Source organism: Cheilinus undulatus, linkage group 18 (genome assembly GCF_018320785.1).
Source record: "Cheilinus undulatus linkage group 18, ASM1832078v1, whole genome shotgun sequence".
NCBI lineage: Eukaryota > Metazoa > Chordata > Actinopteri > Labriformes > Labridae > Cheilinus > Cheilinus undulatus.
The window spans coordinates 20,642,633-20,670,546 of NC_054882.1; the positions used below are offsets into that span (position 1 = coordinate 20,642,633).

Genomic DNA, 27,914 nt, shown 5'->3' on the forward strand with positions numbered 1-27,914 from the left:
TGGTAGTAAACTCTTTTAAAAGCTACATGATTTATTAGATACAGTAGTTAAAAACATGATAAAAATGTTAGTATTATACATACTAACCTATATAGATAAGGCAGTCCATTATCACACATGCACATCTTTTAAGGACAATAAAATAAAGAGACGTGTGGATATACTGTAGCTCCAGTGTCAGTAAGACTAAAGTATTACCTGACTGGAATATAAAACAATGTTTGATCATATTCAGCCTTACAAGGTTTTTCACTCCAGCCAAGGACACAAAGAAATCTTTGGTTGGCATTTTTGAAATTTATCGATCTCTTTAGCAGCCTCTGCTTGCACGTTCAGTATGACTCACAGCATAAAAAGTGAAACTCTTTCAAACCACAGGCAATAAAAAAATCATAAAATATTTATATAAAATTGCACTCGACACTCTACACATGCACACCACAAATCACTCGCACATATTTTTGCATCACACACACCGACTAAAAAGGCACGGAGATGGGAGAGCGTCTGTTCCAACAGGTTTTGGGAATCTGAAAGTTTTCATAGCTGTAAAAGTTGTCAGGAGCAGGTCTAGTCTGGATCCTCCAGGTAGTGGTTTCTGTTTTGTGTTGTCTAGTTTTCTGCACATGTCACAGTTCTTCTGTAATGAGCCTGTTAAAGAGTGAAGGTTAGTAGAAGTAGCTGCTAGAAGGAGCTCATACAGGCCCAGAGTAGCTGTAGTGGTTCCCGTGCTGTGAGTCGGGGGGCTGCGGGCTTGGTTTGCGTTCAAGGTGTTCGATCTCTGCTGTGTCGGGTCGTGTGCAGGGAGGGGGGCGCTGTTTGAAGAAGTCAGACACGTAGCGGACCTTGGAGGACAGAAGAAGAGTAAAAATCACTGACCTGAGAATTTAAAATAAAATGATGTGCTTTTTACACGTTTTACTAGTTAACAGCTATGTATGTAAAACTGGAGGTCCAGCCAATCAGTGCTAGTAGTCTCACAATTAGTGAAATGGGGATCACCTGAGTGCAGTGCATAAAGACACCCTGTGTTTGGATGGTCCAGTCACTGGTTAATCAGTATTCCTGGCTACCATTACACCATGAAGTGAAAATAACACTCCAACCAATTTAGAGAAAAGGTTATTGAAAAGTGTAAGTCAGGGGATGGATAGAAAAATGTCTAAGGCACTGAACATCCCCCAGTTAAATGCATCAACAAAAATGGAAGGAATATGGCACATATGTAAATCTGCCTAGATCAGGCAGTCCTCTCAAACTGAGTGAGCGTGCAGAAGGAGACTAGTGAGAGAGGCCATCAAGACACCTATGACTACTCTGAAGGAGTTACAAGCTTCTGTAGACAACAGCTGTTGCCTGGGTTCTTCACCAGTCAAATCTTTATGGGAGAGTGGGAAAGAGAAAGCCAATGTTGAAGAAAACTAAAATCTGGACTAGTGTTTGCCAGAAGGCATGTGGGAGACTCCACGGTTAAGTAGAAGAAATTTCTTTGGTCGGATGATACCAAAATGGTGCTTTCTGGTCATCAGACAAGATGCTTTTCTTGGCAGACAATAAAAACTTGATAGACCACAAACACACCATCCCCATTGTGAATTATGGTGGTGGCAGCATCATACTGTGGGGATGCTTCTCAGCAGCCGGCCCTGGAAGACGTGTAAAGGTAAAATGAATGCAGCAAATATAAGAAAATCCTGGATGACAATATTACTCAGTCTGCATGAGAACTATGGAGAAAATGTATTTTCCAGCAAGACAATGGCCTGTATCATACAGGTAAAGCTACACAGAAATAGTTTAAAGACAACAGGGTGAATGTTCTGGAGTGGCTGAGACAAAGCCCAGACCTCAATCTAATAGAGAATTTGTGGCTGGACTTGAAAAGGGCCGTAACGATCCCTGTGCAACCTGACAGAGCTTGAGCCTCAATGTTGTGATTACAGCCAAAGGTGCATCTACTCAATACTGACTTGAAGGGGGTGAATATTTATGCAGTCGCTTAAAAAAAGAAAAGATATTGACCATGATTGATTAATGAACAAGGGTAAATTATCCAAGGGGGTGAATACTTTTTGTAGGCACTGTGTATTTGTGCCGATTGTTTAATGAAGAGCAGCTCTCTTTGTTAACGTTGTTAAACCTTCTAGTCAGGACCAATGTGGCCACATTAAATTTACTTCAAATATTTAGCTGTATGTTAATAATTAATGAATATATCACAGGAAGTACAACAGATAAAATGCAGGTCAAGAGTGGACTGATTGCTCTTTGTAGAGACCTCAGAAAATTAACTGATGCAAAGGAATTCATAGCATATAATGGACTGTTTAAAACTTAGCTTCTGCACTGTTTGCAAGTCATTATGTTAATATCCTTAACACCCATACCAGTAACTTGTGCATCATGGAACTTTAAAAAAAAACACTTTCCCAACATCTTAACCTCTTTTGTCTGCTAGGGGCGACTTCCTGCTGCTAAACCACAACACTTTGGACATAATGAAATCATTTGTGGTGTTGAGTGTCGGTTATTTCGAATGACTCAGCAACTAGTGAGCGTGGGGGATGAATTCTGTTAAATGATCATGCACACAGTGAGAAGAACTCCCACTGAATCATGAACAACTTACAGGAAGAAAGTCATTTAAATTGACCACAACTGTAACCAAATTTGAGGTTAAAAATTGTTTCTTTTAGAACTAATGACATAGACACATGTTGGTGTACTCACAGTAAGCACGGCGATGAGTGCCCCCTGCAGCAGCCCCACCAGCACGTCGCTCCAGTGATGTTTGTAGTCAGACACACGTGTGTATCCCACATAGACAGAGAATGCAATCAGGAAGAACTGGATGGTCGGTCGGACCAGCCGTGTCCACTTCCCCTGCATCCGGGCCTGAACGTAGAGCTGCACATGACAGAAACAAACTATTGTTTAATATCAAAAACTATATTAACACATTTTAAAATGATTGCATACATTATATTTACACTTATTACCCCTTAAGAGTTGCTTGTTTTTTGTGTTTTTTTGCATAAGAAGGATCTCAAGTTGGGATAAAATCACATAATCTAACACTGAGTCTACATACTACATAAAACATTATACAGGCATTTTGAAAATTATTGCATTCAGTAAACTGCAGAAGTTTGTAGCTATGAAAAAAGAGGGTCAGAGGGATCATGTAATTCCTCAAGATAACTAGGGGATGACACCATGGATGTGCACCAGGAACAGTTTGTGTGGCTTAAATAGTGACAGAATTAAAAGAGCTTCAAGTGGAAGAAAATATCTGACCTCGAAAAACAGGCGAACATACAATAAATAGGATAAAATAAGTTTTGATTATATTAAATGATGGTTCATTGCATTTAAAACGGGTATCTAACTTTAACCGTTTGTCATTTATATTATATATATATATTATAAAATATATCACATTTTAAAGTTGATCCGATTTGTCTCATCAGCAAATATTACTTTGTGTTGAATACCAGAGGAAGTAAAAAAATCTTTTAAGGTGTGGCCTGATTCCTGTTACATCCCATATCTCATATTTCTTTTATACTCTTTGCATGTACATATTGTTCCCTTCCATAAATATACAGAACTGCCTATAGCTGTGTCCATGCTAACTGTGACACAGGTGGAAGCCGTTTGTTTGAGTCCAACTAAACCCTGCCCTTTGCAATTGCCTTGCTTTCCTCAAATTACACTGATTGGTTTGAACAGTTTCCAGTCCAGTACAATCCGTGTGAGGCCTGAGGGCACCAACGGGCCAGGAAGAGGATTGACACAACCCCAGTAGCGCTCTGGATGTCTTTTCATATCTCCAGGGGCATGGGAAAATAATCTTTTGAAACAATTAGAAAGTTCACACCTTTAAGGTGGAGTGAGCGGTGAATGTGGCGAGTAAGCACTGACTAGGGTATTGTACAGATGGAAGTAGGATTGCCACAAGTCCCTGGTAGTGCTGTGAAGGGCCTGATGGTGTCCGGGCATATAACCAGGGGTGAAAAGGCCCAGACAAAAGAGATGCCATCAAGCTTGACCTTGGCTGCACAGTGGCACACCTCTGTCACTTCCAGCCCCAGGCTGTGGCACACTGGGCCCCGTGATGGCTTAGCGGCCTTTATGCCTAAATTTAAGCACTTGACAACTTATAAACCAGCTTTGTGGTGCAGCTTGATTTGGAGGATGTTAAAGTTGATCACGTCAAATGCTTTCAATAAATAAAGGAAATTCCCAATGCCACAATCACCTTTATGAATAGCATCACTGATTTTTTTTTCAGTTCTAGAGTTGTCATGGGAGTGTGCTCTTTTTTTCTCAAGCCATATTATGATGGAAGAAGGATAACCAATCTAAATAATTTTTATTTCCCTTGACGTTTTTCTTTTTTAAGAACACATTTTTTCTTTATTTAATTAGTCTTAGTTCTCCTTGTTTGTTTGATTTCCCACACAAGAAAAAACTCCACACTCTTGTCCTTATTGAATTTTTTTACTTCCATCAAGAATCCCCCTCCTGTATAAAAGTGATTCTTCAAAGTTTGATCTATTTAAACCCATCTTGTTCCGGCCATTGTTCAGAATGTCGGATTTTAACAATGATGTTTTTAAATATCAGCTGTGCACTCTGTGTTGCACACCTCCTCCTGTTTTCAGTCACTTGTGGGTGTTTTTAGTAAACACAACCTTTTACAAACACAGTCAGTCTCACGCAACAGTGAAAGTAAGACCACACTCACCGACAGAAAGAGCATGCAGTACATCCCGAAGGACGAGTGGCCGGAGTAGAAGGACAACCTGAGGGGTAACAACATAGTTTATGAACATAATTCAGCCATGTTGGAGTAAAAAAATAAACAATAACAAGCTTAATATTGAGAAGACACAGATCAATTCATCAGTGTTTTCCATAAATAATGATGCTGAAAGTTGTCATAGTTGCAGATGTTGTATATGGACTACACATTGGGGAAGAGGGTGGGATGGGGGTTAGTGGGCAAGGGATTGAGGGGGTGAACTCATGTATTTGTCTTTTAATTTTAATTTTGCACTTTGTGCTACATTTCAATGTATGGAAAGTGTTACACAAATAAAGTTTGATTGATTGATTTATTCATAGCAACAGTAGAACAAACACAATTCCATCTTTTCTACAATATAACCACAACATTAAAATGAACTGAGTTTTTGGAGGATAAAAAGTTAATTTTTCCTGTGATTTAGTTCAAGAAGTGAAACTTTTATATGTTCTAAATTCATCTCATACAAAGTGAAATATGGACATAGAGGCAATCAGTCTGTGGCACTGCTGGGGTATTATGAAGCCCAGGTTGCTCTGATAGCAGCCTTCAGCTCGTCTGTATTGTTGAATCTGGCATCTCTCATCTTCCTCTTGATATTTCTCCAGAGATTCTCTATGGGGTTCAGGTTAGATCAGTAGGCTGGAAAATCTGAACCTTTGAAGGCTGAGCTCATCTCTGTTGCTTGTGCACCTTTTCTTACCACACTTTTCACTTCATATCAGCTTTCTATGAATATGCTTTGATACAGCCTCTTAGAACAGCCTGTCCATTTAACAGAGACCTTCTGTAGCTTACTCTCCTTGTGAAGGGTGTCAGTGATTATCCTCTGGACAATAGTCAAGTCAGCAGTCTTCCCCATGACTGTGGTTGTGTGTACTGAACAGAGTGAGAGAATGAAGGCTCAGGAAACCTTTGCAAATTGGACTTTCCCAAAATATTCTTATATTTTGAGGCAGTGGAGTTTTGATTTTTGTTAAGTATGAGCTGTTATCATCAAGATTAAAACAAAAAAGTCTGGAAATGTTTGACTTTGTATGAGATTAATCTTGAATATATGAAATTTAACTGTCTGCAGTAACCCTAACTTTTACTTGATCTGCTATTTTTTACATACACCTGAACTTGGGCTCTGGACTGTAAATCATGAAAATGTCAAGATAAAGCTGATTACACTTACCTATTAAGTTTGAGTTATTGTAAAATGTACTTTATACTCTGCCAAGCACCTCCCTTAAAATATCTGACTCCAACAGCTCTGTCAGTATAAAATATGAGCTGATTTACACAGTGTGCAGACAGAGAGAGGCAGCATGCTTTGTCTTACCTAGATTCAGTCACATTGCGAGGGTTCCCTGTACAGTTGATCTGCAGTATGTACCCGTTACAGCTGACCGGGGCGCACACAGCCAAGAAGTTTGGACGAGGCCTCCCGATTGTGAACTTTGCCAGGTCGGTCAGCGATTGGCTGACAGCTCCTCCGAACAGGAAGGTGCCCACCACCTTGTAAAGCGCTGACAGGTACTGGTTGAACTGGGAGTTGGAGTGCAGACGCTTCGTGTGAACGAGGTAGGCCTCTCCTGTTGTGATCTGTGGAGGAGACAGAGGAGATGTCATGACACTGTTTTGTTTGTTTTTTTTTTGATACGCCACCACATGTTTGCGTGTTTAACTCACAATGGTGATGGAGCAGATGATGGTGACAGCAGCCATGGCTCCATGGGAAATGGTGTCTCTCCTGTACGGGTAGCTGATGCTCTTGTCATCACAGTAGATTCCTCTTTGGTACGGAGTGAACATCAGAGTCAGAATGGCAGAGGGTAGAGCAGCTGGAGGAGGAAGAAACAACCGATTTAACTTATGCAATCTACTGCCATTAAATCTGTCAAAGAAAATGTGGACTTGAAACATAGAATGACCTTTAGAGAACTTTCTGAAGGAACATATCTAATAAAGAACTGAACAGATAGCGCTTTTCCAGATGTGTAAGCTGCCCACACCCTAGGCACTAATACAACACAATACCATCAGAGATGCAGACTTTTGAAGTGTGTGCTGATAGCAAGCTGGAAGTCCCTTTCCTCTTTAGTCTGCAGGACACAGCGCCTATGGTTTCCAATAAGAGTTTCAAATTTTGATTGATTTGACCACAGAACAGTTTTCCATTTTGCCTCAGTCCATTTTAAATGAATAAGAAGACGGTGGCATTTCTGGATTGTACTCACATATAGCTTCTTCTTTGCATGATACAGATTTAACTTGCATTTGTGGATGGCACAGTGAACTGTGTGTGTTCCTGAGCCCATACAGTGATTTCAAGTATAGATTCATGCCTGTTTATAATGCAGCGCTGACTGAGGGTCTGGAGATCACTAGCTTCCAATACTGCTTCCCTTGCTCACAGAGATTTCTCCAGATTCTCTGAATCTTTAGATGATATTGTGTACTGTAAATGGTGGGATTTTCAAATTTATTAAATTGTCTGAAATTGTTCCAAAATTTTTGGACACAGTTGTTCACAGATTAGGGAACCTCTGCCTCTCTGAAACGCTCCTTTAAAACCTTGTCGTGCTACTGACCTGTTGCCAGTTAACATAATTAGTTGCAAAATGCTCCTCCAGCTGTTTTCTAGTAGTACCATATACTTTTCCCACCTTTTTTTAAATCCTGTCACTACTTTTTCTGACATGTGTTGCTGCTATCAAATTCAAAATTAGGTAACATTTCTCATGAAATGGTAAAATGTCTCAGTTTCAACATCTGATATGTCATTTATGTTCTATTTTGGATAAAGTATGGGTTTATGAAATTTTCTGGTCACTGCATTCTGTTATTATTTACTTTTCTAACAGCACCCCAACTTTTTTGGAATTAGGGTTAGAAAATCACAAAACAAGCCATGCTTTGCCGTTTTTTGTAAGTTCATGGAAATATTCTTGCATATGCATTGAAAACAAGTCAAATTTCCTTTGACATGTACTTTCCTGACAAACTATGTACAGAGGAGTGTTTACTATTGAAAGTAGAGCTGCTTTTATGAGTGCACTGGAGCAGTAGTACTAAAGTCTTTGGTTGCCTCACTCTTGTATTGTTCAGAGCTGGATGTCAAACCTGAGAGCAGCTTGGAACTTTCTAGCCGAGTGATGACACGTGCACCAAAACACAATGAGGAGCAGCACAGGAAACAGCTAAAAACACACTGATGGACTAAAACTTTGGACTCTGGACTGAAGGTTTGACTCTGCCAAGTGAATTAACATGTCATCGCTGGAGCTCAGTGTCAATGATTTCACCTCTACAGATCACCCTGACTGGACTGACTCCCTACCACCATGGAAAGGCACATAGCCATGACCTTCAGTATGAGGGGCCTTGTAAACTCTGAAAGGCCAGGGAACTGAGAATACTCACTCCTGTAATTATAAATCTGTCATGACAAAAAGTTTCCGACAAAAAATTCAGCTTTACAGTTTTTCTACAAGTGTAAACAAAAAACAGAGAGTTCAGCGCCGAGTACATAAAGCTGTCTCTTAAATCTGAACATGGACAATAGTTCAGTGTGCAGGCTAATGTCACAGACTCCCTAAGCTGCAGCTCTTAGGCCCATATTGTCTTCCTGTTTTTAAGAATGCCTAATCGAGCTGCAGAAGCTTAAAGGAGTGGGGAGTGGATGGAGGGTTTGTTTTTAAGCTGTAAATTAAGTGGGTGATGCCATAAGAGAGGGGCTCTCCATGAATAAATTACTTCCTCCAGAGCCTGTGACCATCGCTTTGACAAGCTGGACTGAATGAAACTAAATGATGAAGACAAAGACATAAAAACATGACTGAAACAGGTCTTTAGAGGAAGGAAATGCATGTGAGGAAGTGGACTGTCCTTAGATATGAGGGTGTGATTTATAGCCTGTCAGATATGTGCACTTTGCTATAATACTCTGGAGAAATAATGCAAAACACACAAGGTATGAATGAACAGTGCTTGGGGAAATGCAGGCTATCTTGAAGGGGGGTTAAAAACAAATATTGAATCAAAGAGAATCCAGTTTGGGCCCCTGGGCAAGGTCCTTCACTCCTGGAACACATGTCTACCTGTCAGATGTACATCTGCTAACCACTGGATAGAGTTGAGACCGTGAGCCAGGCCTTCCAATATCAGTGCCTGGCCTCATCCACACTCTGCAGAATGGAGGGGCACAAATTCCCACAAAAACAGTGAAGACTGAAGGCTGTTAAAGCAGCAAAACTGGGGGCCAACACCATATTAAAGTACATGTATTTGAACACGTAACAGTTCAGGTTTATATATATAAATTCACTATATGCCCCACCATTAAACCAACAGGGACTAGTGCATCTCTCACCAGCTCTTCCAGCAGTCTGTGTTTGCAGTTTTTTGTGCCTTCACCAACTAGGTCAGTTTCTGGCTTGTAGCGCAGCTGAAAAGAGCTGAAGACTCAAGTTCACATGGGAACTGCTTCCCATCCATGATGTCATATCACTTCTGGGACCCTTTGTCAAACTGCCACTGGTTGTGACATTATGTCTGAATAAATTTCCTCAAAGTGTTGAGATTTGGCGTTGGACAACCTGAAAACATAATGCTTAAGGCCTCTACTGCTCTCAGCACAGAAGCAGACAGACTCCACGTTAGTAGCCTTATTTAATAGTGGGTATCTGTTTAATATATGTTGCTCTGTTCTGAGGATGTGCTGTCTGTTCAAGAGTATATCTAACACACCCATGGGGTTATGCCAAAACACACAGCCTGAGGAGCACACCCATACACACAGGCTGCAAAATCTAATGTTGAAAAAGCTGAACAATTACCACAAGTGCCTCTAATGATCTTTGATGAATCAGTTTGATCATTAAAGAGGATGTATTTAGATGAAAGGACCCACCCCCCCTTCACATCTCAGAGTGCATTATTCCAGCAGGTCAAGCGTGCTCTCAGCCACTCTTTGAAGTTTGCTCCAACCATTGTTTATTCTGCGCAGTGCAAGGATAACATTTAGATAAGACACTGGTGGCTACACACTGCCAGGGTGGACGTGAGGGGGGACAGAGTCTGGCGAAGGCCTTGAGCACACACACTCCCCCACTGTACCCACTGCTAAGCTTATTCAATAACAGAATCAGTCAGGAAGTCAACTCCAGTGCAAATCAAACATGCTCCAACAGCCTCTGGGAGCCAAGCCCATGGAGAGTTTCTACTATCAGAGAGGGGCCGACTGTTTTTATCTGCTCTATTATTTCAGAAGGCCTGGCTTGTTTTTAAAGGCATGCTCTGGTTGGGTTGTGTGCCCTCCCTAGAGACTGGGTCGAGCTGAGGGGAAAAGGATTATTTCACAAATTTAGTAGTCCAAAGTGGAAAAATGCTCAGAAAACAGTCAAATTCATCACAGGGTCATTGTGTCAATGGGAATATGATGTAAGGCTGGTATGCCAAGTTGAGCGTGGCTAAAGTTAGCAGCTAGTTCCTCTTTGTGGATTAATATCATGTTAATGTTGTAAGTCATCACTACAGTTGAGTAGTTATATATGAGTATAACCCTTAACAGCCTACATACAATTTAACTTCCATTTCCTAGTTCATAACACTGCTATACTGTGCTGTTCCTACAACACGCTAAATATTAAGCTTCTCATGTTTACATCTGGTGAAGTACTGGTGGAAAGCTCTGGCAGGAAGGCAGTGACATTTACTAAAGCTGCAGTGGCTATTAGTGGAGGCAGGCTTCATTACAGTTTATAAAAGCATTTGACCAGGATTTTAGATTATTAGTTTAACCAACTCATAAATCTTGCATCGGTGAATATGGTATCTAAATTTCGCTATTTAGCCACCTAACCATGCACATTCTTAGTAGAAACAAACACGTAAAAGCGGTCTCACTAAAGGCTGGCTCAGATGACACGATTTGTACACGGTAAGAACCCAACCTGACAGTCATTAGGGGTTCGGCATCAGTCGGCCTGGAAAATCTGTCACTTTATCTTATGTGGTGTGTCCGAATGACAATCAAGAAACCTCATGACCACTCACAACCTACCGACAGAAGGCATGTCTGATTTTTGTCCTGCTTCCTACAATTTGTCCCATTATGTCACGGGTGTTTATTTATGAGAGCACAGAGTGCTCTTCATGCGTAGCAATAACAAACAAAATGAAAAGCAAAAGAATAGTGATGAAGTTGTTGCTATAAGATGGAACTATGAGGAAAAGTTTGTCAAGCTCTGGCAACAACATTCCTGCTTTTATGATGCATTGTTGAGTGTAGTGTTACATGCTATACCAAAATTTTGTTTGTAATTTTCTGTACTTTGAATTAAAAATTGTGCAGTACCAGAATTTCATGGCATTCGATACCGCTCGTTGGTAAAATATGGCTCTGGTTCATTAACCCTCTGACCCCTCAGCTATCTTTAAATCATTGTGTCTCACCTGGACTTAGTGTCTTAAAAAGCTTGTAAAACATCAACCCTGTGGTGCACATGGAAGCTCTAAACATCCTTTAAAAGGGCAACCTGGGCTTAAAGAATATGTGTGCTGCAGTACTGTCACTTGAATTTAAAGAGAAATAATGGGACTATTAAGGAAAAAAAAAATTGATATTAAAACTACAAAGATTTTTATGTATTACACACAGTAGACATTAATGACTAAGGGTTTTCTTTTGTACAAAGTTGTTCTCTCATTTCTTTGGGACCACAAGGTGAAAAAACATTTATTCTTTGACAAATTGTCTTCAAAATACTCACATTTTTGCAAAAGAAAAAAAAAATCCTTGCAATTTTGTGAATTTGAGCCATTATTACAAGCAGTTCCTGTCTGCAGAGACACAGAGGGCCACATAACAGACTTTCTGTGTCTCTTTCCCTCCATTATGAGTCATTCAGGCTCTCTTATCCAGTTTCAAAGTGTTTGTACATGCGCTGTTCAGAAAAACCTTAATGTGACAACAGAACAGCCAGCCATTGGTTGTCACAGCCCAGTCACAATGCATTCTGGGATGCTTACAGACAATATGGCGGGCTGCATTAGCTGCTAGCTGCAGGAAAGACTGAAAAATGTATTATAAAATGGATAAAAGATGTGTGAAACTTCATGTGCTGCAGTCTTGGCCAGAGCTCCCTTATAAGAGCTTTTGTATCATTAGGATTGCTCCTGGTTAAATAAAGGTTAAAATGAATAAATAAGACAGTTGAAAAAATGTATTACCTCTTGAACTGTAGAGATACACCATCTTACTCAGACAATTGAAATGTGGCTTTCAAGTTGTTTTTCTATTTTCCTGATGTGGAAACCAGTTTAAGCCCGTCATGCAAAAGAGACACAAACACAGCATTTCTGCTGAGACTCTGGTTCAGTCACAAAACGTTCACATGAGAGATAAAAAAAGGAAGAAGGAAAAGTATTGTTTTATGCTTTCACAATCTCTTCTGGCGAGAGTGAACCCCTGAATCCACTTTGAGATAATAAACACAATGGAATTTGGGATCAGACACAAGTACAACTTCCCCTTGACCTCTGACCCAGTGGGGAAGAGGGAAATGTTCCTGTTATTCAGCCCTGAAGATGAGCAGCTGAGCCCCCGAATAACTGAGACTCAGTACGCAAAAAGAAACAGGTAACCATGTTTTATGAGAACATTTGTTTGAGTTCTGCATGTATAATAAAATCTCAACAAGCCACTGTGAGATTGGTGGTTTCACTTGGCAGCTGGGAAGCTGACAGGGGTTTACAGCTGGTCTTATTACTTCACACTGAGGCATTTAGAAAACTAATATTTGTTTTTAACAGATCTGTTTGCTTTGGCTCTATCTCATGTCCACCCTTATGCTGTGAGATTTTAACCCTGACTAGCTAGCTTCTCCTAAAATCTTCCTGTCAATAATGATGGTCATTGTTCGTACGGATATCTCTTTCTAAATTCAGAAATGCTGTTATTGGAGAGAGCACATCATTTCCTGTGAGGCTGGGGATTTTCCTGGGAAAGTCCTGGGAAGTAGCTGAACAGAATCTTCATATAGAGATTCTTTGGACTACAGAAACCTTTATTCTTTATTCAATTGTTGACCATCAATTCTTTAACCTCTCCAGGCCTAAACTATTCTTGTTGCATTGAAAGAAGGTGTAGTATTGAAACATATTTTAACAGTGATAATATCTCACACAGTTTAACATTATTGACATTCCTAGGTGACTGATTTCAACCCTGGCAATGGTAGCCAGGGTCAACAAGGGCCCCCGAAATCTGACTGGCCACCAAAAATTCATTAAAATGATCGGCTTTCTGTCCTGTCAGACATCAATTAACCATTTAAGCCTTTCCAATCACCAGGCATAACTTCACATACACAATAAGGACAAAAGTATTTGGCCACACCTGTTAATTATTGAATCCAGGTGTTTTAATCAGACCCGTTGCCACAGGTGTATAAAATCAAACATGTCACCATCAAGTCTCTGCAAACATTTGTGATACAAAACGGGGTCATTCTGAAGAACTCAGTGACTTCAAGTGTGGTACTGTGATGGATGCCACCTTTGCAATATACATGAAAGTTCAACCCTGCTGGATATTCCACAGTCAATGGTAAGGGATATTATTAGAAAGTGGAAGCGTTTAGGAACAACAGCGACACAGCCAAAGAGTGGAAAACGACATAAAATCATAGAAAAGGGTAATGACTGCATGGTGTGTAAAAGTCACCAACACTCCATAGTTCCACGGGTTCTAAAGCTAAAGTTCTGAACTTCCTCTGGCATTTATGTGAACACAAAAGCTGGGCAGCGGGAACTTCATGGAGCTTCAGGTGTTGGCCTAGACTCCTTATCTCCAGTGAGGACCAATCTTAATGCTTCAGCATACCAAGAACTTTTGGACAATGCTATGCTTCCAACTTTGTGGCAACAGTTTTCGGAAGGCCCTTTTCTATTCCAACATGGCTGTGCCCAAGTACACAAAGCAAAGACTATAAAAACATGGTTTGATGACTTGAGTATGGAGGAACTTGACTGGCCTGCACAGACCCCTGACCTCAACCCCATCAAGCACCCTTGAGATGAACTGGAACGGAGATTGCAAGCCAGGCCTTCTCGCCCAACATCAGTGCCTGACCTCATAAATGCTCTACAGGATGAATGGGCACAAATTCCCACAGAAACACTCCATATATAGTTGAAGTCTCAAGAAGAGTAGATGCTGTTATAGCTGCAAAATTGGGCCAACTCCATATTAAAGTATTTGAAAATAATGTCATTACAGTGCCCGTTGGTGTAATGGTCAGTTTATATTGGATTGGTTTTACTTACTTTAACATCCTAAAGGTGAAGCACGTAAAAGTGGCCCCTTCATCCGAAGACTTTTCTGTTTGTGGCCCTAAGTGGAAAAAGTTTGGACGACCCTGTTCTGCAGTGTTTCTTCCTATGAGTAGCGCCACCAACTGCTCAACCTGTTGAATCCACGTACTCACAGAACAGTTACAGATGAAAATGCACATTAACTTGCATCATTCTTTGCTGAATTACTAAAACTTTGTTACATTTGATATGCATTTGGTTGGAAACCCAAATAATAAAAGCTGCACATCTGAAGCTTGCATATTATAAGAGTGCAAACTGACTTTGACCTTTAAAACCAGAATAAGTTCTTCCTCTCTCACATGAAACGACAATAAGCTCCTGAAAAGATGTTCTGAAACCACTGGAGACCATACCAATCAAACAGTGCCTACGCACAGGAACATGTCCCACAATGCTGTGCTTCACAAGAAGCTCTGCCACTAAAACCCTCTCTCACACACTTTATCTCTAGCATCTCTTCCGTTTTCACACAGGAATGTTAGGGAGCAGAAGTCAACACTTCCCACTTGACTTTGACACCAACTTGGCAGAAGCAGATACTCTCTCCACATGTGTGTCTGTGGCTTTATTCAGTACAACTTTTGTTGGAGGTCCTCAGAGATTTGCCAGCAAAGTGTTAAAATGACACATAAATAACATTCAGCAGGGACAAACAATGACAGCTGACATTTGCTCTGCAACACAACAGCTTCTCTATAAAACACACTTCTGTAAAACTTAAAGCTTGTCTAAACCTGAAGCTGTGACAAAAAACAGACTCACTTCCTCAGTGCTGATTTTCATCAAACATTCAAATTAATTCAGTTATCACCCACCATTTACAGTTCAAATAATGATTGATCATTTCCTGTGTTAACTGGGTTTTGTTCGCTTGTTTGCCAAACTCTCTACCCGCTGTCCTTCACTATCCACCATCCTTTCCTATCCAAATAAAGCCAAAACACACACACACAACAAAAATTCATTATCTTGAACAACAGTATTATTTATACACCGCATTCCACATTATGATGCAAACAACGTTTTTCTCTGATTTTCTAAATATAAATGCAAATGACAGTCATAATATTTTTCAAGTCATCAACAGTTAGAGTATAATTCAAATGTTTTTGAACAAACTTCATAATGATAACTATTTTTTTTTTAAATAAAAACCTCAAAATGCACTTCTCCACATGTTCCACATTATTAAGCAGGCCACAGGTTTCAGCAATATGGGAAAGAAAAAGGATCTCTCTGCTGCTGAAAAGTGTCAAACAGTGTAATGCCTTGGACAAGGAATGAAAACATTTGATATTTCAGGAAAAATTAAGCATGATCATCGTACTGTGAAGAAATCTGTGGCTGATTCAGAGCACAGACGGGTTCGTGCAGATAAAGACATAATGAGGAAGGTTTCTGACGGACAAATACATCAGATTAAGAGAGCAGATGCTAAAATGCCATTACAAAGCAGCAAACAAGTATTTGAAGCTGCTGGTGTCTGAGTCCCACCAACCTCAAGGTGTAGGATCCTCCAGAGGCTTGCAGTCATGTATAAACCTGCTATTCAGCCACCCCTAACCAGTGCTCACAAGTAGAAATGGTAGCAGTGGGCCCAGAAATACATGAAGACTCATTTTCAAACAGTCTTGTTGACTGATGAGTGCCGTGCAACCCTGGATGGTCCAGATGGAGGAGGAGTGGATGGTTGGTGGATGGCCACCATGTCCCAATGAAGCCAGGACGTCAACAAGGAGGGGGTGGAGTCATGTTTGGGCCAGAATCATGAGGAGAGAGCTGATAGGCCCCTTTAGGGTCCCTGAAGGTGTGAAAATGACCTCAGCAAAGTATATAGAGTTTCTGACTGACCACTTTCTTCCATGGTACAAAAAGAGAATCGTGCCTTCTGTAGCAAAATTTTCTTCAAGCATGACAATGCTCCATCTCATGCTGCAAAGAATCCCTCTGTGTCATTGGCTGCTATAGGCATAAAAGGAGAGAAACTCAAGGTGTGGCCCCCATCCTCCCCTGACCTCAACCCTACTGAGAACCTTTGGAGCATCCTCAAGCTAAAGATCTATGAGGGTGGGAGGCAGTTCACATCAAAACAGCAGCTCTGGGAGGATATTCTGACATCCTGCAAAAAAATTCTAGCAGAAACTCTCCAAAAACTCACAAGTTCAATGGATGCAAGAATAGTGAAGGTGATATTAAAGAAGGGCTCCTATGTTAACGTGGAACTTGTCCTGTTAAGATGTTTTTGATTGAAATAGCTTTGATTTCAGTAAATATGACCCCCTGATGCTGCAATTTCTACAAATGACCGTTTTCAGTTCTTTACAACCTATAAAATGTTTTAAAAAGCTGTTGTGCTTAGTGTGGAACAGTGCATTTTGAGGTTTTTATTTTTAAAAAAATAATTTTTGTCATTATGAAGTTTGTTCAAAAACATTTGAATTATGCTCTAATGGCTGATGACTTGAAAAATATTCTGACTGTCATTTGCATTAATATTTAGGAAAATCAGAGAAAAATACCATTTGCATAATAATGTGGAATGCAGTGTAGTACATTTTGGATTTTCTAATCACCTAGAGGCCACTATATTAATGGATCATATTAGAAATCATTTATACCTTTATATCAGTGAACCTCCAATGGTGGTCTGTGGACCAGGCTCTGAGAGTGCCTGGTATCTGGATGACTAACTTGTATCTGATGGCACTCAAGATGCATGTTAGACACTCTCCTTACCTCTCTGTCAGTAGCTTTTGGTTAGAAGCCACATGACCATTTATCTTGCCCGTTGGTGTTGTTGCTCTATTGGCTAGTATACTGTATATACGGTCCCCTCCAAAGGTATTGGAATGGTGAGGCCAGTTCCATTATTTTTGCTGACTAAAAACATTTGGGTTTGACATCAAAAGATGAACATGAGACAATAGACCAACATTTCAGCTTTTATTTCCAGGCATTTACGTCTGGATCTGATGAACCACTCTGAAGATATCATTACTTGTTTGCACCCACCCATTTTTCATGTGAGCAAAAGTATTGGAACATGTGGCTGACAGGTGTGTTTTGTTGCCCAGGTGTGTCCAATGACATTGATCATTCACACAGTCAATAGTGCTGAATGTCTACACTCAGTTTCACATTTGGGTTTTGCCTGTGCAGAATGTATTTATAGTTAGAAGTGTAAACAATATAAAAACCAGAGAGCTGTCTATGGGTGAAAAACAAGTGATTTTGAAGCTGAGAGGAGATGGAAAATCAATCAGAGCCACTGCAAATACATTGGCCATAGCCAGTTCAATCACTCAGCATGGTGTACTCAGTAGCAGATGTTGAATGGGTAGACCAAGGAAAACAGCATCAGTTGATGACAGAAACATTGTGAGAGCTGTAAAGAAAGACTCTAAAACAACTGTTAGTGACATCAGCAATGACCTTCAGAGGACAGGAGTGAAGGTATCACCATCTACTGTTCACAGAAGACTTCATGTACAAAGGTACAGAGGCTACACTAGAAGATGCAAACCACTCATTAGCAAGAAGAATTGGAAGGTCAAGCTGGAATTTGCCAAAAAGTACAGAGACGAGCCTCAAACATTCTGGGACAAAGTTTTATGGACTGATGAGACAAACATGAACCTTTACTAAAGTGATGGAAAGACTAAAGTTTGGAGAAAGAAAGGATCTGCTCATGATCCCAAACATACAAGCTCATCGGTGAAACGCAGTGGAGGTAATGTCATGGTTTGGGCTTGCATGGCTTCTTCTTGAACAGGCTCATTAGTCTACATTGATGATGTAACACATGATGGTAGCAGTAAAATGAATTCAGAAATCTACAGAAACATTTTGTCTGCCAATTCAAAGAAAGATGCAACCAAACTGATTGTGAGATACTTCATCATGCAGCAAGATAAAGACCCAAAACACACTGCCGAAACAACAAAGGAGTTCATCAGGGGCAAGAAGTGGAAGGTTTTACACTGGCGGCGTCGGGAATAGAGCAGCGTTTGATGTGTTTGACGATGTTTAACTCTGGTTTTTAGCTGCATACAGGACAAAAAGGAGCAATGACAGGTGTTCCTGTCTTACTTTTATAATCTCGTCTTTTCTACCTTTGTGCGATGTTTAACACAAAGATACTGATGGTCTCTAACACAGAGAAAGCAAAGAGTACAATTAACCTTTTTGTGTCCATGTTGCCATTTCTTCACAATGATGTTCCCATATGGTTACCACTTGAAGAACAAGCCTTTCCTGTACATGACTTCATTATTCAGAGCTGGCAGCATTATTGAATAAATAATGCTTAAAAAGGATAAATCTTAAAAATGCAGATAGTTATACTGTTAAAATGAGAAGTCTTCTTCATAGTGAAAGTGTTTCATTGCAGATATTTGCACAGATAGAACATTTCACCACATGTTGTGTGAATGTGAAAGTGAGATTGCTAAAGCCAGAAAATGTCTTTTTGAGTAGTTTTATTTCTGGACCACTGCCTTGCTTGGAAATAAAACTACTTAAAAGGAGATTTTTTGAGTGGTGACTCATCAGTTTTGTAAGATGTTTGAAGCTGACAGATCATTCCTTGAACCATCTGAGGTCATGAGGGAGACTTCTGTGAATTTCTCTGAATGCTTTGGCACTTTGGAGGTTGCTGACCGGAAACTCTCGGTTCAGCTCCTGACACATGGAAGAGTGAAATTTCTTCATGTTAGAACTACTGACACTATCATTACACTCCATTTGACCCAGATGCCAAACAAATACCCTGCCCAACCAAAAAAGGGAGTAACCACAGACATAAAAAGTCATCAAAAACTGATTGTGAACTATTACCTCAGTGACCTCCTTAGAGTTAAATGTACTAACAGCTGAACTATGTCACACTGACAGGCATTCAGAAAGACTGCTCTTATAGAAATAATATAATATCCACCAATGTGAAGACATTTAAACCATGTCAAAGTGAGGGAAATAGGTTGAGAGGTTCTTCAGCTTGTTGGAGGTACATACAGGTAAATGAAGCTTAGAAGGTTAGCTTCACTAACTAGATCAATTAATTTGAAGCGGTGGAGACCAAGCCTGTTGTGTCATTTATAACAAAACCCAATTAGAGTTGTTTCATTAAGAACAGACAAAAGAAGTAAAAAGACAAACCCACTATGGTGTTTACGAGTTAGAGTGCTGTGAAAAAGTATTAAAAAAGTAAAAAGCCCCAAGCCATCCAAACCTACCAGGCCCTATATGATAAAGTATGTGCCCCCTTGTTAAATCTAGATCTAGGCCCGATAACTGCCAGACCTGTTCAATCAATAAACAGAACCTGTCTGAGTGAAGTAGAATGAAAGATCTCAAAAGGCAACACGTCATGCAACAATCTGAAAAAATAGAAAGTCATTAATGTCTTTCAGTCTGGAAAAGGTGACAAAGCCATATCCCAGGCTTTGGGACTCCAGCAAACCATGGTGAGAGCCATTATCCACAAATGGAGAAAACTTGGAACAGTGGTGAACCTTCTCAGGAGTGGTCAACCTACCAAAATTACTCCAAGAGCACAACGATGAATTACCTTGGAGGTCCCAAAAGAACCCAGAACAACATCTAAAGACCTTCACTTGATGATCTGAGGCTGCTCGCTGCTTCAGGACCTGGACCACTTGATAAATGATAGAACCATGATTTCTGCCCTCTACTGGACAATCCCCAAGGAGAATGTTCGACCATCAGTGGGTCAGAAAAATAAAGTTTTGGAGCAGCCAAAGCAAACTCTGTGCTGTGGCATGACCTTGAACAGACCATTCATGCTCAAAAACTGACCTGGCTGAATTAAACCAGTTTGCACAGAAGAGTAGGCAAAAATTCCTCCACAGTAATGTGAAAGACTCATTGCCTGTTATTGGAAATGCTTGCTTGCAGTGGCACAACCAGTTATTAGGTTTAAGGGGACTTTTTTCACATAGGGCCAGGCAGGTTTGGATGACTTTTTTTCCCTTGGTAAAAGAAATCCTCATTTAAAAACTGCATTTTGTTCTGACTCAGGTTGTCTTTGTCTAATATTTAAATTTGTTTGATGATCTGAAAAATGTGTGACAAATATGCTAAATAATTAATTCCACTGAAATGCTGAATGCAAACTTAAAGCTAATAGTTAGGACGGTGTAACAGCAGGGGCTCTGTTTGTAGGCCTCTAACTGTGCAGAGCAAGATAAGGATGTGCAGGTTGGGCCAGGGTCTGTGTGTACATTTGCCATTTGTCTTGTATCTACTGTGTGCATTTGTAACAAATGATGACAGGATGGAGGTTTGACTGCAGAGAGGAAGAGCGAGAAATAAAACAGTGAGCAGAATCACAGATCAGTTACAATGTGGACGGTCAGCACATTCCTGCCATATCACACACATACACACACACATTTTAATAAAGGGGAACGAATGTGATGACAGTTTAGGCTCCACATGGAGATTACAGTTATCAAGATCAAAACAAACGATGAGGGACCGGGGAGCAGAAAAATGAGGATGCAAACATAAAAAGAAGTTAAAAACAGAAATGGAGAAGACCTTTGCTGAACAGATAGGACTGTTACCGTAAACGGGTAACATGATACAGGCAAGATTTTCAGATTAAAACAACATTGGATCTGGAAAAGTTAAACAAGCCTTGTCGGTAAAATGATAGACAACTCCTCTGATTTCTAATAGTTTTTTTTTTTACCTTACTTGTTTTACTCATTGATTTTAAATGAACTATTGAAAAAAAACTAAAGCTTTTGCAGTTCTGTTTGAGTTTATTTTGCCTCTGAGCTGGGGAAGGGGGAGACTGGCAATAGAATACAGTGCAGACCAGTACTATGAGACACCACCTTTGACAAGCAGGGTCCCAGGGTCCTAGGACCCTGTAAGAGTTAGGATACGTCAATAACTTGACCTTTAAAAACCTAATTACCAAATTTTTAATGAAGCTGAGTAAACAGCCTGCTTACAGGAAAAAAGCTTGTCCTCCATTAAAGCACTCTGACGCAACTAACGTAGCTAATGCTAAAGCTAACAAAGCTACATTAGCCACCTAGATAATATAGCTACATAGCTTACACAGCTAAAGCTAATGAACCTACGCTAGCTATGTTAGTTATAGCCACGTTAGCCCAGCTGTGTAGCTACATCACCTACGTAACTAACGCAACTATGTTAGCAACCTATGTTTTCTAAAGCTCACATTGCTAAAGCTTGAGCTAACATAGCAACATTGTCTTACTTAGTCACGTTAACTACATAAATAGTATGGTGATGTTGGCTTTGGCTAAAACTAACAAAGCTTAAGTAAGCCATCGTTCTCCTCACTACTTCTAAAGTAGGTCTGTACATAATTCACCCCCAGATTAGACCTGACACACTACATAGGTACGGTAGCTACGTTATCTTATTATACACTGGCTAAAGCTAACTGCTTAGCTTTGTTGTTTAGCTGTGTTAGCTGTGTAGATTCATTACCTTAGTAGCTTATAACTACATAACTGACTTACGTTTTCTAAAGCGCATATTGCTAAAGCTTGAGCTACCTTCACCAATAGTTGTACAGTCATGTTAACTTCATTGCTAGCATGGCGACGGTGGCTTTAGCCAAAGGTTTCAAAGCTAAAGTGAGCCACCGTTAGCGTAACTACTTGTAAAATAGATGTATACATAATTTAACCCTGGATTAGACCTGATGCAGCTTCACAGGTAACAGTTCATGGTAAAGTCAATGAAGCTATGTTATCTAATGATACTTTTGCTAAAGCTGGACCCATTTTAGAAGTAGTTCTATAAACAGTGGCTAACTTTAGCTTTATAAGCTTTAGCTAATGTAGCTAAAGCAAGCCACCATTCAGGTTACCACTCCTGAAATGGGTCTATACATATTTCAATCCCAGATTACACCACTGACATTTTTTTCTCTTTATTTATGAAATGTTTAGTCTGTGATGTTTGCAATGTGGTTATTTTATGAATTTAACAGCCAGACTTTTTTATGAATACATTTAATTTAAAATGGGGAAATATTTTGCACTGGCTGATTAGATCACTTCTTCTCTGACAGAGGCATCATCTCACAATAGTGGTCCACTGTCAAGGCCGGAGACATTCTGTTTTGCGGTTGTCGGTCCTTCAGTCTGCCTCATTCTTGAATAAAATATCTCATGGTCACTTTAAGGTAGCTCCTTTAAACTCTGCACAAACATCCACTCTTAATAATGATCTGATTCAATTTTGGAAGTAAAGGATCAAGGTTTAGGGGCTCATGTTTATCCCTTGCCCTTAAAGTTTGTAAGAGTCACATTACCACAGAAATCCCCCCAGCCCTTCTTCTTGACAAGCTTTCAGTCATTTTGGAATAAATAGAAAGAAATATAATGAAAAGACAAACACAGAAGTCTCTAAACTACTGCTTTCACCTTTTGGATTGGAAGCTGATGACTAACATACAGATCACACCGCTTTTATAAACTTTCACACCTCTGATAGCCTGGGATTGAAAGATGATGAATACATTAAATTCTTCTGAGTCAGCATGAGAAACAATCATTAGTCATCATGCTTCTGATTTCACAACAGTTGTTTGAAGTGTTAGACTTAATCTGCAGTATTTGAAGTGTTTTCTTGAGTAGCTCTGACCATCCAGAGAAGTCTGAACATGTCTCAAAGCATACTTGACTTGACTCAGCTGTTCTACCAGAATATTTCTTTTCTAATTAAAGCTCGGGGACCTAGCGCCCTGTGGACAAAGCAGAACCTCTTATCTCTTTGCAAATTATTCTTGTACATTCACAAGTTGTGCTTTTTAACAGAAAAATATCCCCCTGATGTATTTTAATACTCAAATGTATCTCTCATTGAGAGTTTAGGCCTTGGAAATGGGTTATAAACGGTTGTATCTGCAGATTGCCTTAGATCACTCCAACACCTTCCCATGGCAGTAGTTTCAGCACAAAGACAAGACTCTGGGCCCAAGCTCCACTGAGATGGACTGACCTAACGTGCAAAAGAGCCCTGTGGTCTGATGAGTCCACATTTAAAACTATTTTTGGAAATAATGGCCTGGAGTCCTTCAGGCTACAAAGGAAAAGGACCATCCAGATTGTTATCAACAAAAAGTTCAAAAGCCAGCATCTCTGGTGGTGTAGGGGGAGTATTAGTGTCCACTGGGTAACATGCTCATCTGTGACAGCACTATTAATACTGAGAGGAGCATACAGGTTTTGGAGCCATCCATTTTGTGACAACATAAAGTGTAATGCTAGTGGCATAATTTAAAAATTGACCAATAAAATTGATAAGTAAATTCTGCAAGACATCTGTTGCAAAAGTTTCTAATTAATAAATATCAAACTTGAAGGTGTACAGTATGGACTGATTGACAGCTCCTTACTGCCACACCTGGTAAATTAAGAAATCCCTTAAATAGAACCTGTCCGGCTCATCCAGAAGGTCAAAAAAAAAAACCAGAACAGCATCTTAAGAACTGCAGGCCTCTCTTGACTCAGTTAAGATCAGTGTTCATAACTCAACAATAAGAAAGACACTGGGCAAAAATATCATTCATGGAAGAGTGCCAAGGCCAAAACCACTGCTGACCAAAGAGAACATGAAGACTCGTCTCAGGTTTGCCTAAAAACATCCTGATGATCCCCAAGACTTTTGGGAAAATATTCTGTGGACTGACGAGACAAAAGTTGAATTTTTTTGGAAGGTGTCCTGTTACATGTGGAGTAAAACTAACAGCATTTCATAAAAAGAACATCATGCCAACAGTCAAACATGGGAGAAGGGTGTATCCGCACACTTGCAGGCAGCGGTTCAGGACTGTAGCATTAGGACCCTTCTTGCGCACATGCCCTTTGCTTATGAGCAATTTTTATGTTTCTGCAGATTGCTAGCTATTGCTGATTTACAAAAAAACCTGAAAAAATAGTAAAACACATTAATATTTCTTGATTAATATGTCAAATTACAGTTATTTACTTCCATTCCTGAACAGAAAAATGAGTTTTAGTGGTTGAATGTTATGCTTGATTCATTTCTGACTTCTCAGAGAAGCCCAGTGAGCCAGCTCAAATTTGGGTGAATTCAGTTTGAAATTCCTCATTCCTGTTCAAAATGGTAAAATGTGGAGAGCTCACTGAAAATGAAAGAGTCCGCATTAAAGCACTTCATGATGCTGGATGGTCTCTGACACAAACAGGGAAAGACATAAAGTGTTCTCACAGTGTGGTCAAGTATGCTTTGGAGTCAGTTGCTGAGACTGGTACTTACAAAATGAGTTAACTGAAGCAGATGTCAGACACCTCAAGATTTGAAGTATTAGAGACAGAAGGAGGACCACTGCTGATCTTCAGGCAGAGATGAATGCTTCTAGATCAGAGTCTGACAAAGTCTCCAGAATGACCATAAGCAGACGACTGACAGAACAAGGCTTAAAGGGAAGAATAGCTGCTAAGAAGCCATTATTGAGGCCTGCAAACATCTAGAAACGCCTCAGATTTGCCAGGGAGCACAAACACTGGACTGTTGATGACTGGAAGAAGGTACTCTGGACGGGCAAGTCCAAGTTTGAACTCTTGGGTCAGCATCGTCGTGTCTATGTCCGCAGAAAAGCTGGAGAACGTTTTGCTGCCAGATGCATTGCACCCACAGTGAAACATGGTGGAGATTCCATTATGGTATGGGGTTCCATTTGTGGATACGGCGTGGGCAAATTATTAAAAATTGATGGTATCATGAACAAGAAAATCTACCACAACATCTTAGTGCATCATGGAATCCCTTCTGGACTGAATCTGATTGGTCGTGGGTTCATATACCAACAAGACAATGACCCCAAGCATACTTCAAAGATGTGCTTAGACTATCTGACCAAGAAAAAGGAATCTGGAGTACTGGAACTGATGGACCAGCCAAGTCAAAGTCCGGATTTGAATCGTATTAAACAAATTTGGGATTTAGTAGATTCAAAGATTGATCATACAAAAGTTTCATCTAAAGCAAGTCTGTGGGAACAGCTAGAAACTATTTGAAACTCAATAACAAAAGAGACTGTGGAAAAGAAGATAAAAACAATGCCAGCATGAATGTAAGCTGTTATCAAGGCCAAAGGTTAGTTAAGTTTTTAGGTTATTATGTGTGAAAAAGGACTATTTAGTTGTTTCAGTTTGTTATTTGCCAGATAAATAACAATAACATTTTTAGTTTTAAACAAGTTTTTGAAAGATTTCTAAAATGGTTTTGCTTTCTCTTTTTATTGTAGGTGGTCTGATAAATTTGTTAAGCACTGTATATATATTATATATATGTTCTGTTTATCTGTTTACATGTTGTATTTAGTGGAAAATAAAGAAAAGTTTTGAGAAGAATTTGTGAATGTAATGGGGGGGGGGGGGGGGGGGGGGCAAAGACTTTTTGGGAAAAATGGCCTAATGTGTAAAACAGTTACATAAAATGAACGGAAAACACTTAAAACATCCCAAAAAGTACTTAAAGTTAACTTTAAATTCCTGCTTATCAAAGTCAGGTGTTAAGAAGAGTAGTGCTGTTGCAAAAACCACAGGTCCTAGTTCTACGGTCCTGAATCTGCTGCCTGTGAGCCTGTAGATACCCACTACTGGAACATGGTGGTGGTGTGATGGTCTGCCTCGGCTTTGCTGCTTCAGGACCTGGACTACACAGGAACCATGAATTCTGCTCTCTACAAGTAAATCCTGAGGGGGAATGTCTGGACGTCAATTTGTGACCTTAAGCTGAAGTGCACTTGGGTTATGATGGAGTGGCCCAGCCAAAGTCTGGACTTAAATCTGAGTGGGATGCTGTTGCATTGCCTTTAAAGGTCATTCATGCTGGAAAACCCTCCAATGTGGGTGAATAAAAACAATTCTGCAAAGAGCTGGCCAAAATTCCTCCACAGTAATGTGAAAGACCTATTACCAGTTATCCCAAACGCTTGCTTGCAGTTGCTGCCGCCAAGGGTAGCATTACCAGTTTTTAGGTTCAGAGGGCATTCACTTTTTCACATAGAGCCATGTAGCTTTTTCCCTAATAAATGAAATCCTCATTTAAAAACTGCATTTTGTATTTACTCAGGTTATCTTTGTCTAAAACATGAGTGGCAAGTATGCAAAGAAAAATAAAATAAACAATAATAACTGTATGTGTCTGACTCATAAGGTGTTCACACACATGAACTTGCAGTGAGTATGGAGGGGCTTGAAAGGCAGAGCAGTCATTATCATTCCTGCTTGTCACTCACCACATGGATCCATATCTGGACGCATACTCACACATGCCAAAGTACTGCTCTAACCTCTGTATTGCACCACTAAAAACATCCAAATAAAGTAAACTTGGTTACAAATGAACATCTGGAACACCCTCCCTCCTTCCATCATCTAAACTACCGCCTCTGTCGACCTCTTGGTGAGAGAACTGTGACACAAACAGCTGGGAGATGTCATTCCTCTTAATGGCATTGCGTCTTCTGTGGAGTCCAAAGCAAGTCAGGACAAGCCGATGTGTTCCCTTTTCTGATAGCACAGGAGAGTCCACTCTCCACACACATGCACACACCTGGTCTTTAGTTTCCAAAACAGGATTCTAACTGTCACAGAGAGATTCATTGACAATGGTCTTCCCTTCTAACCCTAAGTTTAAAAGCGGAGAAGAGGCCAGGGGGCTGCAGGAAGACAAATACTCGGGAAGCATGAATGCAGTCAGACAGCATGGAAATAATTCATGGAAGAAGAAACAACAGAGACAGCTGGAGATCCACAGAGAGAGGGAGAGTTATCAATGGGCTGAACATGAAATAGAAAACAGCTGCATTGGTCACCTCACTGAAATCAGAGAGATAAGATAGTGTGTCCCAACTTAACACAAATGATTTCACCCTACTGACTATTGAGAAATTCTGCTTGGCCTGTTTGAACAAGATAAGCAGCAATGAAGTCTTGCAATGTTTCATTGTAGTGCTGAGTATAAAACCAGAGCCAATGGATCTACTTCTTTTGCAGTGAGAATGTTTTATGCAGACACAGACATTTCCACAGGTGTCAGACACGTTGTAAAGCTTAAGAGGAGGGAGCAGAAGGGAATTTTAAGGGAAAGGTCTCGAAAATCTTGACAACGTGTATCACAATGTATTTTTTTTTTAAGATTTTAATCACTTTTTGGATTTTCTGGTGATAAAATCACAACTTTGCGCACACCAGAGTATCCATATGGCGTCAAACTAACTTTAATTTCAGCCATGTTGTCAGTAGAGAAAAAGAAAACGGGGGCAGTCACTCACCAACAAAGACACAAAGAACATCCACCACTATCAGGAGCAGCTTCTTCCCTTGTTCCGTCATGTTTCCTCCGCTGCCGCTCCTCTTTCATTAATAAATCGAGTCTTAAAAGCAGGGTACAGTCAAAGCGCCAGGCGTTACTGTAGAGAAAGTAGGTTACAATCAGCAGATGTCGAGCAGCTCGTTCTTCCGGCTCCGCTGCTCTGTTGTCTACCTGCCTGCTCTCAGGTCTGTCTGTCCGTCTGCACGCTGCGCTGCCTCAGGTGAGCAGCAGAGGACGCGTCACGCTGCTGCGTCCTCTCTGTCCCGCCTTTTTACGCAAGGGGGCGCGTAGTTCTGCTCAAACATGGCATGGAAACCAGAGTCACACTGGCTTTGATTTTCCTGAAATTCCCTCTTTGCTGTGGCGGAGGGGGAAA

At 40.3% G+C, this 27,914-nt stretch overlaps 1 protein-coding gene across 1 annotated transcript; it reads right to left on the reverse strand.

The window, feature by feature from the left end:
• plpp2a (phospholipid phosphatase 2a) lies at nt 1-27,763 on the reverse strand. The gene is made up of 6 exons (XM_041811936.1): nt 27,498-27,763; nt 6,488-6,639; nt 6,138-6,400; nt 4,751-4,808; nt 2,731-2,907; nt 1-845 (listed from the first exon to the last, which is right to left on the reverse strand). Exons 1-6 carry the CDS (start codon nt 27,556-27,558, stop codon nt 696-698), a joined length of 861 nt encoding a protein of 286 aa, XP_041667870.1. The 5' UTR covers nt 27,559-27,763; the 3' UTR covers nt 1-695.
• Nucleotides 27,764-27,914: the final 151 nt, after the last annotated feature.

Coding starts and splice junctions, on each gene's coding strand:
- plpp2a (XM_041811936.1), bottom strand. CDS start 27,558: ATGACGGAACAAGGGAAGAAGCTGCTCCTGATAGTGGTGGATGTTCTT. Junction 6,640..27,497: donor TGTTCTTTGTGTCTTTGTTG/GTGAGTGACTGC, acceptor TTCCTCCTCCAG/CTGCTCTACCCTCTGCCATT. Junction 2,908..4,750: donor ACTGCATGCTCTTTCTGTCG/GTGAGTGTGGTC, acceptor TGTCATGTGCAG/CTCTACGTTCAGGCCCGGAT.